The 15935-nt window shown below is 44.8% G+C and overlaps 1 protein-coding gene across 3 annotated transcripts in view; it reads right to left on the bottom strand.

The window, feature by feature from the left end:
• The window catches only part of NUP85 (nucleoporin 85), a 29650-nt gene that overhangs the window by 9995 nt on the left and 3720 nt on the right, over nucleotides 1-15935 (bottom strand). For all 3 annotated transcript variants that reach the window (XM_082372930.1, XM_082372931.1, XM_082372932.1), the window contains exons 3-11: nucleotides 14729-14891; nucleotides 10578-10648; nucleotides 9999-10042; nucleotides 8789-8858; nucleotides 7491-7612; nucleotides 3501-3635; nucleotides 3274-3396; nucleotides 2932-3063; nucleotides 2579-2685 (exon numbers count right to left, since the gene is read on the bottom strand). In XM_082372930.1, the coding sequence (XP_082229056.1) occupies nucleotides 2579-2685; nucleotides 2932-3063; nucleotides 3274-3396; nucleotides 3501-3635; nucleotides 7491-7612; nucleotides 8789-8858; nucleotides 9999-10042; nucleotides 10578-10648; nucleotides 14729-14891 (967 nt within the window). The remainder of the gene's footprint in view (nucleotides 1-2578; nucleotides 2686-2931; nucleotides 3064-3273; nucleotides 3397-3500; nucleotides 3636-7490; nucleotides 7613-8788; nucleotides 8859-9998; nucleotides 10043-10577; nucleotides 10649-14728; nucleotides 14892-15935) is intronic.

The following is a 15935-nucleotide window of genomic DNA, read 5'->3' as shown; positions in this document are numbered from 1 at the left end:
CTTGCTGCGGAGCACAGGCTCCAGACACGCAGGCTCAGCAAGTGTGGCTCACGGGCCTAGTCGCTCCGCGGCATGTGGGATCTTCCCAGACCAGGGCTCGAACCCGTGTCCCCTGCATTGGGAGGCAGATTTTCAACCACTGCGCCACCAGGGAAGCCCCTCTTCTTAGTTTTTGAAGGCAGACCTATCTCCTTTTAGTTCGATACTTCTGGAGGACTTTAAGAGCGCCAGGAAGATGCCACCTTGCCCAGCTCCCTGTGGAGTGCGTAGCAGCTCCTGTTCTCCTTTTGCTAGACAGCAAGAAGTAGCGGCTGCACGCCAGAGGGGAAGAGACGAGCCCTTCAGCTGTGGGGATAACAGGCAAACACGTGGCCCTTCAGCTGCAGGGATAACAGGCAAACACGTGGCCCTTCAGCAGGGGCTGATCAACGGTGGCCTCCAAGGGCCTCTATGCTCTGCTTCAGGATCCCTCTCTGCCCCTTAGGGCCTGGCATAGTTGACATGGGGGTAATCAGGTGCCCCTATAGAAAGCTCCCTTCTAGCGCCTTGAGTAAGGATTCCCCTCATTCCCCTTTCACAGGGTAGTCATGAATCCAGCTGACATCACACCCAAAGCAGCAAGGCTCTCCTATACCACCAGCCCACTGGCCCAACCCCAGACAGACACACCCCTCTTCCCTGGGAACCGAGCTTGGGCCTGACTGGTACAACACTGGAGAAAGCAGGTGTTCACGAGACCCCAGATCCAATCCTTCCCCATCCAGGAGGGCGTTATGTCTAAAACTGTGCTACTCTCTCTGAAGGTACTTCAGCCCTTCTTCCAATTCGTGGATGAGGTCCCGGGACTTGCTTTTCAGTGCCTCTTTCAGAATAGGGTAGGAAGTAGCTTCCTGATCAGAAAAACCCAAACTCCTAGATTCACAGCTAACAGAACTACCTCAGATCCTTTCCTGCTTGCCGGAGCAAGAGACACCCAGACTGAGGGGCTGCAAGCCTTACCCTTCCTCAACTGGCATCAGAGTGATGCTGTTTTCTGTGGTGTTCATAAAAGCCACTCCTCTTTGTTGGCATGTCCTTATCTTTTCCTTCTACTGCCACTGAAAAGAACAAGGTGCTTTCCCTTTTTATTGTCCTTCCTCCTTGCTCTGTTCAAATCTGTTTTGATCTTAAAAATCCACATGTGGGGCTTCCCTGGTGGCGCAGTGGTTGAGAATCTGCCTGCCAATGCAGGGGACACGGGTTCGAGCCCTGGTCTGGGAAGATCCCACATGCCGCGGAGCGGCTGGGCCCGTGAGCCACAACTGCTGAGCCTGCGCGTCTGGAGCCTGTGCTCCGCAACAGGAGAGGCCGCGATAGTGAGAGGCCCGCGCACCGCGATGAAGAGTGGCCCCCGCTTGCCACAACTAGAGAAAGCCCTTGCACAGAAACGAAGACCCAACACAGCCATAAATAAATAAATAAAAACAAATACTTTAAAAAAAAAAAAAAAAATCCACATGTGGCTTATGAAGGAAGCCCTGGAAGAAATAACCCACTGCTGTTTAGACAACATATTCAGGAATGCCTGTTACCTCGAATTATAGGCAGAGTCCCTGACGAAGCCAAATAACGATGTGCGAGCGCCTCTGGAAGTTATTCTCACTAACCCTCCATGCAGATGCCACGCTGGCCCCCAGCCACCATCAGCTGAATTCTGTAAGTCATCTTCCAGCTCCACTAAAGTCCCTATTTTACAGGTTTGTGCAAAGAATACTGACACAAAACCCCTTTTCCTTTCTCCAAATCTAACACCATTTTCTTGAAGCCCTGGCTTGCTTTCAGCCAAACAGGAAGAGTAAGGTAGGGGGTAAGACCTTCCCACTGCCCAGATCTACTAACAAAGATCCAGTCAAAGTCAGTGAATTTGATACTCGAGCAAGGCCATCTGCTCCAGTTCCCAACCTTCTCCCTTCTCCAAGTCTTTGGTGCAACACCTACTTTTCCAGGCTGTACAAGAAGAGAGGGTAAATTCTTTCTGACTTACAGCACATGGGAATTTCTGGAAAGCTTTACCTTGGATTCAGTTTCACATTCCCTTTCCTGCCTTGCTGAAGGTTCGGGGAGAGGTCTGGGGAGAGGGCTGATACAGAATCCCTGCTCTGAACAGACCCAGCCGGGAGCCTAATGGTGTGGTGGCTCTTGGCTCACCAGAGAGTGAGACTGTTGAGAAGTCCCTTAAGGTGGCTGCATGTCCATCAGGTTCCAAGAAATAAGTTTGCTGGCTGTTTCTGGATTTTAAATATCAAAGTAATGTCCTGCAATGTTATTTTAAGTAAACATCCCCGAAATGCAAACTGTATAGACACAGTAGCCCTCCAGCCTCAGGAAGGCCCCCAGGCTTGTCCAGAGAGAAGCCACTGTCTACCTAATGTGGCTGTGGAGGGGAAGCAGGTCTGTGGCAAGAAGGTTAAGACACCAGCAAGAAGGAACAGGACGTCCTAGAAAAGGATGGCAGTGATGGCTAAACAACACTGTGAATGTACTTAACTGAACTGCACACCTAAGATGGTTAGAATGGTCATGGTGCAGCAGGTCCTACCTGCACTCCTTGATCACTTGGTGGATGTCAAACTCGAAGGCTGCCATCAAAATGTTGTCCAGGGGTTCTGGGCTGCTCTCACCTCCCAGAAACAGGTCAAGGCTGGACTGTGGAAAGGTAGTGACCCATTCAATCTCCAGACGGAAGCAGAGACTCAAGGGGGCAGGCAGAGCTGCTGTATAGGGAACACTGGAGAAGAGTGATGGGGTCCTTCAAAAAGGGCCAAAGGAAAGCTCTTGCCTGTTCTTCAGGGAGGTTCAACTCAATGAAGCCACACGGTGAAAATGACCAGCAGGGAGCAGAGCCCCCAGGATCCCTACTCCCCACCCCCACCCCAAGGCGCTCAGACTCACCTGGGCATAGAAGTGCAGATCCGTGGGTTTTACCGTGGGGTGAGAGTACAGGAGCCGGGTCACGAGGAAGTGATACCAGGTACTCAGAAGCCCCTTCTGCTCCAGCAGGGCAGCTTCATCTCCCAGCATGACCTGACGAGAGAGGTGCTCTCCCTTAGGTCTGGGGGTGACTTCCCGATCATGCTCCTGACCTCGACTGGAGCATCTGGTTTGAAAGCTCTCGCCTTCCCTCAGAGCCAATAAACAGCCCTGTCTCAGGAGGACCTGTCGTTGCTGCACTGGATGCCAGAGCCCCCGGGGGAAGCCAGGGAAGACCCTGGCCTGGACTTGCTTCCCACAGACCTTGCAGAGAGACTCGAGGTGAGGACTGGAGGCGAACGTGCCGTCCTGGAGGTGCCGCTCACATTCCTCGTGCCAGTGCTGCCACTTCAGCTCCAGCTCCGTTAGTGTCTGAGTGTTACCAGGCTACGGGAAGAGACGCAGAGAGATGCCATCACCACACAAACCCCTTACACTCATTGAACGAGCCCACCTCCATGACCCAGAAGAGCAGGGCTGCTCGCACATACGCTGAGAACAGGCATGGTCCTCATCAGGTCCCCAAGGATTCGGCACATGCCTGCAGAGGTGGGGCTGCAGTCGGCCTCCTTGGAGAGCATCTGTCGGGCCTCATCCAGCCGGCCCTGCAGCACCAAGACGGTCACCTGGGAGGACGCCCAAGAACACAAGCATTCACGGGAGGCTCAGAAGCCACTCCCCTCAGCCCACACTGGCTTCCTAGCCTTGGAGAAACGTGATGGTTCCTTCCCTCCAGAGGTAATCCAATTCATCCAATCTCCCAGTTTTAACCTATACCATGCTTTTCAAACTGCACGTTGTAACCCATTGCAGGTTATGACCAACTTTTAAAAAATAAATAAAATAGAAAATAAAATATACCAGAGTGCATCAAATAAAGTATTGGTTCATAAACGTTTCAGTTCAAATACATATACATGTATATATACAAACACTCAGTATAAATACAGTTGATCCTTTCTATTCAGATTCCATATTTGTGAATATGCCTACCTGCTAAAACTTATTTGTAACCCCAAAGTCAATATCCGAGGTGCTTTCACCATCATCTGTGGACATGTGCAGAGGGGCAAAAAATTTGAGTCACCTGATGTGCACATTCCCAGCTGAGACTGAACAAGGTGGCACTCTACATTCTGGTATCAGCTCTCACACTAAACTAGTGTCTTTCTGGCGATCTATTTAGTGCCACATTTTTTGCATTTTTGTGCTTCTTGTTGGGCCCCCAAGCATTGTGCTGAAGTGCTGCCCGATTCCTAACTGCAAAGAAGGCTATGACATGCCATACAGAGAATGTATGTGTTAGATAAGGTAAGAGAACATACGTGTTAGATATACGTGTTCGTTCAGGCAAGGATTATAGTGCTGCTGGCCATGAGTTCAATTTTAATGAATCAATAATACATATTAAATAAGGTGTCTTGAAACACAAACATACACAAGATTATAAATTGATCAGCGGACAAAAATGTTGTGACCAGGGACTTCCCTGGTGGCGCAGTGGTTAAGAATCCACCTGCCAGTGCAGGGGACACGGGTTCGAGCCCTGGTCTGGGAAGATCCCACATGCCGCAGAGCAACTAAGCCCGTGCGCCACAACTACTGAGCCTGCGCTCTAGAGCCCATGGAGCCACAACTACTGAGCCCGCAAGCCACAACTACTGAAGCCCACATGCTCTAGGGCCTGTGCTTCGCAGCAAGAGAAGCCACCACCACAATGAGAAAGCATGCGCACCGCAATGAAGAGTAGCCCCCACTCGCCATGGCTAGAGAAAGCCTGCGTGCAGCAATGAAGACCCAATGCAGACAAAAATAAATAAATAAAATAAATAAATTTATTAAAAAAAAAAAAACACCCAAGGATGGGATTATGGGCACCATGCCAGGAAGAGGCGAGACTGGCTGGGCAGACAACTTAAAAAAAAAAAAAAAAAAAAAAATGTTCTGACCAGAGGCTTGAAAGAACCCTGTAATTCCCCTACAAAGAGCAATGGTTCAGTAATCGAGAGCTCAGGGCTCCAGGCAACTTTATAGACCATAACTATCATGAATAATGAGAATCAATATTATATACATACAAGTATATATGTAAAACATACACAGTAAAAGTTCTTCCATAAGCCACGCTCAAAAAAGCCAAGGATATATACGCTGACAAGTCCCCAATTCCTCTCTGTAGCCTGGACTTCCTTCTCTGAATTCCAGACGTGTATATCCTACTGCCAGTCAGTGTCTCCACTTGGCTCTCCTAGGCATCTTGTTTAACATGCCTAAAAGTAAACACCCCGGCACCTCCAACTCACCAACCCACATTCGTCTATTTCTTACACATCCAATCCATTAGCAAATCCTATCACTGTATCTTTAAACTGCATCCAGAATCAAATCACTTCTCACCATCTCCTCTGCTCAGCTCCTACCCTTGTCCAAGTTGCCACCACCTACCTCTGCCTGGTTTAGGACCTCAGCCTTCAAACTGGTCTCTCTGCTCTGCCTTTGCTCTGTTCTCAGCAGTTTAGCCAGAGGACCCTTTGGAAACCTAAGTTAGATCACAGCGCTCCTTCGCCTGACTCTCCAATGTCCCCCTCACCCCATCTGACTCAGGAGTAAAATGGGAGCTCTAACCTTGTCCATCAACTAGCTCATACATATATGCCCTTCAACGAATTTAATCATAGCAGCCATGTGGGGTAGGTGTTGTTATTATCTCCATGGCACAGAGGAGGGAACTAAAGGCTGTTAAGTAGCTCATTCAAGAGCTCACAGCTGGTAAGAGGCAGAGCTGGGACACTAACCCGGGCAGTTTGGCACCACAAGCCACGTTCTTGCCACTCAGCTACGCTGCCTCTCTAAAAGCTAAAGCCCTTACCCCTCCTCGCCTCCTTCAGGTCTCTGCTCACATGTCACCCCACAAGGGAGGCCTTCCTTGACACCCCTACTCTAGCACTCCCAATTCCCCTCCCTTGCTTTATTTCTCTCCACAGCACTTCACTTTTACACATGCTACATATTCGACTTGTTTCTGTATTTATCTCCTGTCTCCTCACCCAGGATGTAAGCTCCGTAAGGGCAGGAATCATTGCCCTCTTTGGTCATGGCTGTTTCCGCAGTGCCTGCAAACAGTAGCACTCAATAAATACTCAGTGAATGAATCAGAGACTCAAAATCTAGGCCCAATAATTTCTGAGCAAAGTCTCTCCCCCTTACCTGCATAGATCTCCTGGCACCAAAAGGCCCAGGAACAGCCTCGAAGGCGACAACTCCTTACTTGAATTTCAGATTTTATAAGTCTCCATTATTCAAGTCAACCAGCAACCTCCTCCCTGCTTCCTCCCAACTGTGTCACAGGTCAGTAGAGGTGACTGGGAAAGTACTGCTCTCACAGAAATAGAATACATACACACAGGCTGACTTTCAAAGTGATAATCCAAAGTGACTTTGGGATCATCAATGTCTTTGTTTTTGCTTTTTAAATATTTATTTATTTATTTATTTAGGCTGTGCCAGGTCTGAGTTGCAGCACGCAGGATCTTCTTTGTGGCATACAGGCTCTTTACTTGTGGCATTCGGAATCTTTAGTTGTGGCATGCGTGTGGGACCTAGTTCCCTGACCAGGGATCAAACCCAGGCCCCTTGCATTGGGAGCGCGGAGTCTTAGCCACTGCGCCACCAGGGAAGTCCCAAGGTCTTTGTTTTTAATAGCTTTACTGAGTTACGATTTACACATTATAAACATTCACCTGTTTAAGTGTATAATTCGATGAATTTTAGTGAGTTCCCAAAGTTGTGCACCATCACCACAATCCAGTTTTAGAACATTTCTATCACCTCAAAACAACTTTCATGCTCCTTTATATCAAACCCCTACCCCAGCACCTATCCGCTGGTTTTGTATTATCTTCATGTCTTCTAATCCTTAGATCCACAAAGAAATCAAAATTCCCTTCTCACTGCAAAGTCTACAAAGCATTACTTTTCTTACATGATAACTTAGCTCAAAACTCTCCCACAGGGCTTCCCTGGTGGTTCAGTGGTTAAGAATCCACCTGCCAATGCAGGGGACAGGGGTTCGAGCCCTGGTCCGGGAAGATCCCACATGCCACGGAGCAACTAAGCCCACGTGTCTAGAGTCCGTGCTCCGCAACAAGAGAAGCCACCGCAATGAGAAGCCCGCGCACCACAACGAAGAGTAGCCCCCGCTCGCCACAACCAGAGAAAGCCCGGCACAGCAACAAAGACCCAACACAGCCAAAAATAAATAAATTAAATAAATAAACTTACTTAAAAAAATAAAAAAAAAAACCTTTCCCACAGAGCAGGTAAGGAAAGAGAAAAGACCTAAGCACGTCTCCATAACTGCAGACTCAAAGAACCAAGTGCACACAGGCTCAGCAGGCAAACCCTCAGGCCTGCCTGTGAGCACAGGGAAAAGAGAATATAAGGTGGAAGGCAGGGAGGCCCGGCCTGCACGAGGGTCTTACCAAGTTCCAGAATCTCTCGTGTTTGCTTGGATTCTCACTGCCCAGAACATCTGCCGACAAACTGTCCACCTCACACACGTGCAGTTGGACCCAGTCAAGGAGGTGAAGGAGAAGAGGGCCAGCTGGAAGGAAAAACTCTCGTCACATACAAAAGCAGTAAATTCCACTTTCCCAAAGTACAGAGAATGTAGGACACACGAGCTATGTAGGAAGTGGTTTATCCCTCTTAAGTGAGCACACATGTGGTCCTGAATAAAGGGCTGAGCTAGCAAATAGACTTTTATGGAATGCTTCCTCTGGCCATGCAGCTCCACCTTTCACTGAATCCTGGGAAGGGCCGGACATGAGACCCAGACCTCACCACCCCACCACCCCCCAGATTCTTCAGAACTACGCAATACTCACTGGCTATGTAAGTCATGGCCATATAGGGACTGGTACTGACTAGATGCCAGGTATGCAACAATGATAAAAACATAGCGACAGCCCTCAAAATCTACTGGAGGCGGGCAGATAAACAACTAATTTTAATTTCAAGTTGCTCCGTGCTTTAGCAGGAGTATGAATAAAAAGCTATGACTACACAGAGACCATTAATACACATTTATGAATAACAGTAAACAAAAACAATTAAAAGAATACAAAAAAGCCTGTAGCACCTCCACAGAGAGCCCACTCAAGCCAGGATACCGTACTGACCACAATTTTATTCAAGATCAACAGAATAATTCGGAGTGGACCATTAACTTGTAGGGTTGCCCCTGCCCCAATCACTAGTGAAAGAATTCTCAAAGTGACTTTGCCGCCTACCACCTAATTCCTCTTCATATCCGTAAAACCTTTTTCCTTTTTTAAATTTTAAACAACAGAAATGTATTGTCTCACATTTCTGGAGGCTAAAAGTCTGAGACTAATGTGTTGGAAGGGTTGGTTCCTTCGGAGGCTAAGGAAGAACCCGTGCCACGCCCCTCCCCTAGCTTCTCCTAAAACTTTCTTAAGCTTGACCAGTCCATGATATAAATATCGACCACCCCTTTCGCACGCTAGTTTAATATCTGTTTTCTTGGTATTTTTCAGGGGTCACCTGCCTAAGATTTTAGATTTTCAGAAGATTGTCTGATTCTTTTTGCAGTATCTGACAAAACGGCAGGCTTCTTTGGGTATCATGTAATACTTTCTGATGGTTATGTTGATGAAAAGCAATGAAAAGAGCATTCTAGGCAACAAAACACTCATCACAACATAGAAAAGGGCAGGGGGACACCTTTGATGTTGTGACAAGATGATTCTGTGCTCACCTGGGGCTACTTCAATAAAAAGAATCTCACAAAGGTTCCAAATGAGCTCCATTGCTGACAGACTGGAGACCTAAGGAAGAAATGGAGACAAAGTTTTGACTGAAAACGTTCCTGAGGTTTTTTCTTAAAGCAAAGAAACAAAGGAGAGCTTGAAACACATCATGGTCATTCATTAACTCAACATTTACTGACTATTCCTATGGCAGGGTTTCCCACAAGGCAGCCAGTGAGAGAATTTTAGGGGGTGGGACACAGACTAATATTTTCTATTTTAATGGTTGTGGTTTTAGTTTAACGTGCATTAGAAAAATATAACTAGCTCATTATACCCATGATCTTGATGAATATTATGGTTTAGGAAGAGGCTTTGAGTGAAAAGGGAGAGACCATTTTTAGAAAAATATTCACTAAATAATATTACAATATACAGATACAGCAAAAATTGTGAAGCTGGTATTCAAGGGACTGACACTTAGGAAACAGTCTACTAAAAAGCAAACCCGGGACTTCCCTGGAGGTCCAGTGGTTAAGACTGCGCACTTCCAACGCAGGGGGCGCAGGTCTGGGAACCAAGATCCCACGTGCCGTGGCCAAAACAAAAAACAAAAAAAAACACAAACCCAATATAAGACACCAAAATAAATCGGATCTGGACCCTGCCCTTAGGAATATGCAGTATTCCCTCCCCCACCATTCTTCTGTGCAAAATCACAAAATACCTTAATCATAAGGAAAAATAAATGTTTTGATGACAGAGATAATGCACCAGTCCCTATTCACTACTGAGTTTGAACAATATCAAAATTCTAACCAAAGAAAGAGAATTCTTTAAGTCATCTTCCATCTAAAGTTAAACAACCGGCAGCTTAAAAATGCTGGGTTCATTAGCTGAGTACAGTTTATGAGACTATCCAGTGATTCCAAAAGCTTAGCTCACTACCTCAGGTGACACAATGTGATTAGGATTTATATTTCCCACAAGAGTTGAAAACTAATACAAGTATTTATCAAGCACATCCTTGTGTTCCAATGTGCAAGGCCTTGAAGGGGGCACCGGGAAGTTCAAGATGATTCTTACCACCCCAAGGAGTTGCCTATCTACCTGGAAAGAGAGACTTCTGCAACACCAGTGATTGCAATGCCACTGCCGGTGGGTGCTGAGGATGCAGCTGGACATAAAGGAGGTACCAGTACAACAAAACTCCCTTACCTGGATGCTAAACTGGCGGCCAATGGCTGGATCTTTACCAGCAACTAACAAAACACAAGACATTTTAAGTGAGCAATGAAACTTTAGTCTTACTGTTATAGCTTCACATATAAGTACTGTGGCTTGTGCCTTCTAAGACCATCCATTTTCACTATAGATTTTTTAAAAAATGCTTCATAGCTCTGTTGTAGATGAATGATCTCAAACCAAGGCCTTCAAATTACAAGTGGCTCTTTCAACTACAATACAGCAAATGTAGACACCACCATGTTATATAAGACTCTACCCAGCATCTAGGAGTCACATGGCTCTCACGGTTATGATGACTTTAAATCACCAAGGTCAAAGAACTGGGAATGTGATTATCGAAGATCTTTAATTTGGCCCTTCAGCCTCATATCTGTCAACATAGTATGTTCTAATTTGAAAAACATACTCAAGACAATTGCCAAAAAATTAAGGATTATTTAAGACTGGAAAGTAAGAGTTTTGAATTGGAATGTCAATCAGATTTTAACTTGTCGTATTTACAGCCAGATAAATTCTTCAACTATTATCACATACAAACAAAGTCCTTACTTGCAAGCTGGTGCATTTCCTCCAGGCATGCTCTTATGACTGATCGGTAGTTTTTACTCACTCGAACCAACCTACAAACAATGAAATGACATACAAGACGAACCTGGAACAGTTTGTGGTGATAGAAAGTAAGGAACATCTTGTGAAGATAGAAAGTATAAAAAAAAAAAGATAAGAAGTTGCTGAAAGACAGGAGCCAACTTGAAGGAGCTCCTAATGACCAAAGCTGAAACAACTTGAGCGACAAAATAAGTAAAACACCACATAACCCACCGACTAAAATAAATATCCTTGAGTGCACACTGATATTAATTGTTGCAAATGAGACCCACTGATGGACCCTAAAATTAGTGGCTGAAATTTGAAGAGAAATAGGATTTGCATAGTCTCAAGGTTTCTCCCCCAAATACTTATTAGTCACACAGGGAAAGATGGTAATTTTACAGTACAGAAACCCAGCAGAAACCACATTAACCAAGCAATCAAGGTCAACAATAACATAAGAAGACATCAGCATCATGAACCTCGTGATATGATGTACTGAGAAGGACATATCACACCACTTCTGTGGTATTCTTGCTAAAAATGCATAACCTCTGTCCAATCATGAGAATACACCAGACAAACCCAGGACAGTTTTGAGGGACGGTCTCTAAGACAACTGGTCAATATTTTTCAAAAGTGTCAAGGTCATGAAGGAGATGAGGGAGAAAAAAACTAAATGCAATCTCATTTGGCTGCAGAAGAGAAAAAAGGACATTAGTGAAAAAATTAGTGAAATTCAAATAAGGTCTTCAGTTAATCATACTGCATCAATTTTTTAAAATTAATTAATTAATTAATTTTATTTTTGGCTGTGTTGGGTCTTCATCGCTGTGCGCGGGCTTTCTCTAGTTGTGGCGAGCGGGGGCTACTCTTTGTTGCGGTGCGGGGGCTTCTCACTGTCAGGGCTTCTCTTTTTGCGGAGCACGGGCTCTAGGCACGCGGGCTTCAGTAGTTGTGGCACGTGGGCTCAGTAGTTGTGGCTTGTGGGCTCTAGAGCTCAGGCTCAGTAGTTGTGGCTTACGGGCCTAGTTGCTCCGTGGCATGTGGGATCCTCCCGGGCCAGGGCTTGAACCCGTGTCCCTTGCATTGGCAGGCAGATTCTTAACCACTGCGCCACCAGGGAAGCCCCAGACTGCATCAATGTTTAAGTTTCCTGGTTTAAATACCAGTAATGTGGTTATGTAAGATATTAACATTAGAGAAGCTTGGTAAGGGATGTACAGAAATCTATTATTTTTGTACCTTTTCTGTAAGTTTAAAATTAGTTCAAAATAGAGTTCTTCAAAAAGGAAATAGCAGATTGTAAAGCAACTATACTCCAATAAAAATTAATTAAAAAAAAATTTGGTAGACAGATTCTACAACTAAGCAGGTGGCAACAAGGTCATCTTTCCATCATCACCATAGGCTGTTTGAGATAGGAGAGACCTCACAGGTCTATCAGTCTGGGTCTTTGTTTTGGAAATGATGCAAAAGAAGCCTAAATCATGGGGCTTCCCTGGTGGCACAGTGGTTAAGAATCCGCCTGCCAATGCAGGGGACACGGGTTTGAGCCCTGGTCCAGGAAGATCCCACATGCTGCGGAGCTCCTAAGCCTGCGTGCCACAACTACTGAGCCTGCACTCTGGAGCCCGCGAGCCACAACTACTGAGCCCACACACCACAACTACTGAAGCCCACGCACCTAGAGCCCATGCTCCGCAACAAGAGAAGCCACCGCAATGAGAAGCCCTCGCAACACAATGAAGAGTAGCCCCCACTCGCCGCAACTAGAGAAAGTCCGCGCGCAACAACAAAGACCCAAAGCAGCCAAAAATAAATAATAAATAAATAAAATTGTAAAAAAAAGCCTAAATCATGCTCTAAACACACACGCACACACAAAGGAAATAGCAGAATAAAACAAACAGAAAGCAACTGGCTATTAGTTACCAATATGCAGATCCTTAGCAAGAAACATTAGTTCTAAAAGAAGAGACCTAAAGGCCACCTACTGGCTCCATTTATTTTCATTCTTATTTATTTTTTTTCTGGCTCCATTTAAAGATGAACAGAAGCTACAATGGGGCCAGCAGGAGGTGAAGCAACTTGCACACACTGTCTCACCTAATCCTCACTACTCCTTACCCCCTTTCACAGTCAAGATTCAGGCCCAAATAAATAACTCACCCAGCCAAAAACAAGGTAATATGCTGACCCCCATGCACAAAACAGGAGCTACCATCCCACCATTAGTAGGATATTCACTAATTTATTAATTCAGCAAACATTTTAGAGCACTTACTGTATAGATGCACAAGGAGATCTGGGAACAGAGGGCCCACATAAATAAGACGGAGTCCCTGCCTTCCAGGAATTACAGGACTTTTGACATGTTTTTTCCTTGGAGTCATAATAGATTTCTCTGAGTTATCAATATTCTGTATCAGAGCCTCTTGTCACCAGTCATCTCTCATACACAGACACATACATAGACACACACACACACACACACACACACACACACACACACACACACGCTGACCAGGGTATCCTCCAGGGTGATTCATTTGTAAAATGCTTATCAAGGAAGTAAAATACTGTGACACTGTGGTTAATAATAAGACATATAAAACTGGTCTTCAGGACTTCCTGCAGGGGGTGAGGGTTCGATCCCTGGTCGGGGAACTAAGATCCCCCATGCTGCGCAGTGCAGCCAAAAAGTAAAAAAAAAAAAATTAAAACTGGTCTTCATCCCCAGTCCCTGACCCACAGCTCCTAAAATCTTTGAAAATTCCTAAGTGATAAGAGTGCTAGAAGCATCTTTTGTTCCAACTCTGGGTGGCTCCTGGATGAGGGCTGGTCACAAGAAAGACCAAGTCATAATTAGAAACTTGAAATTTTCAGCCCTGTCCCTGACTTCTCTAGAGAGGGGAGAGGGCTGGAAATGGAGATAATAATTGATCATGCCTACATGAGGAAGATTCCATAAAATCTCAATAGCGTGGGGTTTGGAGAGCTTCCAGGTAGGTTAACACATCCATGTACCAGGATGGTGACACAACCCAGCTCGAGAGAGACAGAGGTTCCTGCGCTTGGGACCCTTCCAGACCATGCCCCACGTACATCATCTGGCTGTTTTTCTGTGTCCTTTCTCGTATCTTTTAAAGAACTGGTAAATGTGTTTCCTTGAGTTCTGTGAGCTGCTCTAGCGAATTAATCAAACCTGAGGTGGTCATGGGAACCTCTGATTTATAGCCAAGTTGGACAGAAGCTGTGGGTAACCTGGGGACCCACTATTTGTGATTGGCATCTGAATGGGGGACAGTTTTGTGGGACTGAGCCCTTAATTTATGGGATCTGATGTTATCTCCAAGTAGACAGTGTTAGAATTGAGTTGAATTGTAGGATACCCAGCTTGTTTCAGAGAATTGCTTAGTGGGGAAAAACTCCCAGACGTCTGGTGTCAGAAGTGTTGTGAGTAAAACACAGGAGGGAAAAAACTGTTTTTGTTTTTGTTTTTTCAATACAGATACCAACATTGTCCATTCCCTAACCGTATGAATGGACTCTAAAAAAAACCTAACACAGGGGTTCTCAAAATCTACTGTACTTAAGACTCACTTAGAGATTTTAGGATACACCCCTAGAAATTTTGGTGATATGAGGTGGGGCCTGAACAAGTACCTGACACTGATGCAGTTCACTCATGAACCACACTCCAAACAATTCTAGTCTATAAATAATACAAGTTTTCTGGTCTCTTCACAAAAAAAATGCTTTAAAAATAATTCTTTAAAGACAAAACAAAACTCCCAAGAGTGGAACCTCATTCAATGACTCTCAGGTGCTTATTTGGCTTAAATTTTATTCTTTGGAGGGTAAGTGAAGTAGGAATAGAAACAAAGAAGCAGCCAGTAAGTCAATCAGCAGCCATTTGCACATCCTCTGTAAGACATTTCCATCCATGACCACTTACACTGCGCAGTAAAGAGAACACAAACTAGAACCAGGGGCCCGTTATTTCTCCAGGAGAGCCATCCGTCACGCAAAAGGATAAGGATGCATTTCATTCGGTTTCCCACAATTCAGCTGTGGGCTGCAGCACCTACCAGCAGCCTACTTACTGAGTTTTTCTGGATTTTCCAGTCAACTCTTCTTCAATTCTCTGGAGGCCCACAAAGATCCCATGGGATTCATTGAAGAGTTTTCTCAGGATTTGAGAGTAAACATCCTCATTCTTTCGGATTATATGGATAAAGGGGCAACCTGGCGCCATGTCTGATTTTTCTGAAACAAAACAGAAGAAAAATTTAACACCTATTACCATCATCCTCATAAAAGAACCCACTCTAAAAACTTTGAGTATCTAATTACAAAAGCTTCAGCTTCTTTGCTACTGATTTCATTTATTAAAAATGATATGAATTATCATTTATCCACACGTGAATTTTTACTTTTTTTTTTGGCCGTGCCACGCGGCATATGGGGTCTTAGTTCCCCGACCAGGGCTCGAACCTGTACCCCCTGCAGTGGGAGCATGGAGTCCTAACCACTGGACCGCCAGGGAAGTCCCCACACATGAATTTTTAAACACAAATGTTTACTCTCAGACTTTACTCCTCAATTCACTAGCATATTTTGTAATGACCTTTCACCTCCACCAACTGGAATATACTAGGAAAAAAAAAGTAAACTCACAGTATTAGTCTATGTAAAATTCAGTAAATAAGATAAACCTATAGCTGAAGTTTTACAAACATCAAAGTAAATATTATTTTTACATTACTTTTTTACTGCCACTACTCCTAAAACAAAGAATCAAGAACTGACTAAACTATTTTGCAACAGTGATGAAAAGGCTCTATAATGATAAATTATTAAGCACCAACTTGTGGAAATTTCTTATATAACAGCTTCTCAAATAAGTTGTGATAATGTTCAATGGCTTGTCTTGAAAGTGATTTCAATAGATATAAACAAAAAAAGAAAGAAAACCTTGAGTTTCCAACAATCGAGGACAAGCCAGAAATGTTGATAAGCTTTCCTATTAAGTAGGAAAAGAGGCCATCCAGACCTAGTCACAGAAGTTTCTCTTCTGAGCAACTTCTACAGCTCTGCCAGACCTGAGATCTTCAATACCAACATATCCCATAAATATTTAACAACATTAGGGATAATTTTTTATTTATTTGTTTATTTATTTATTTACTTATTTGGCTGTGTTGGGTCTTAGTTGCAGCTTAGTTGCGGCACGGGCTCTAGAGTGCGGGCTCAGTAGTTGCAGTGTGCGGGCTCTCTAGTTGTGGTGCGTGGGCTCTAGAGCACAAAGGC

The sequence above is a fragment of the Balaenoptera borealis genome (genome assembly GCF_965194805.1).
Source record: "Balaenoptera borealis genome assembly, chromosome: 20".
Classification (NCBI taxonomy): Eukaryota; Metazoa; Chordata; class Mammalia; order Artiodactyla; family Balaenopteridae; genus Balaenoptera; species Balaenoptera borealis.
The sequence above is the reverse complement of the archived record's forward strand: the minus strand, read 5'-3'. Positions and strand labels throughout refer to the sequence as shown.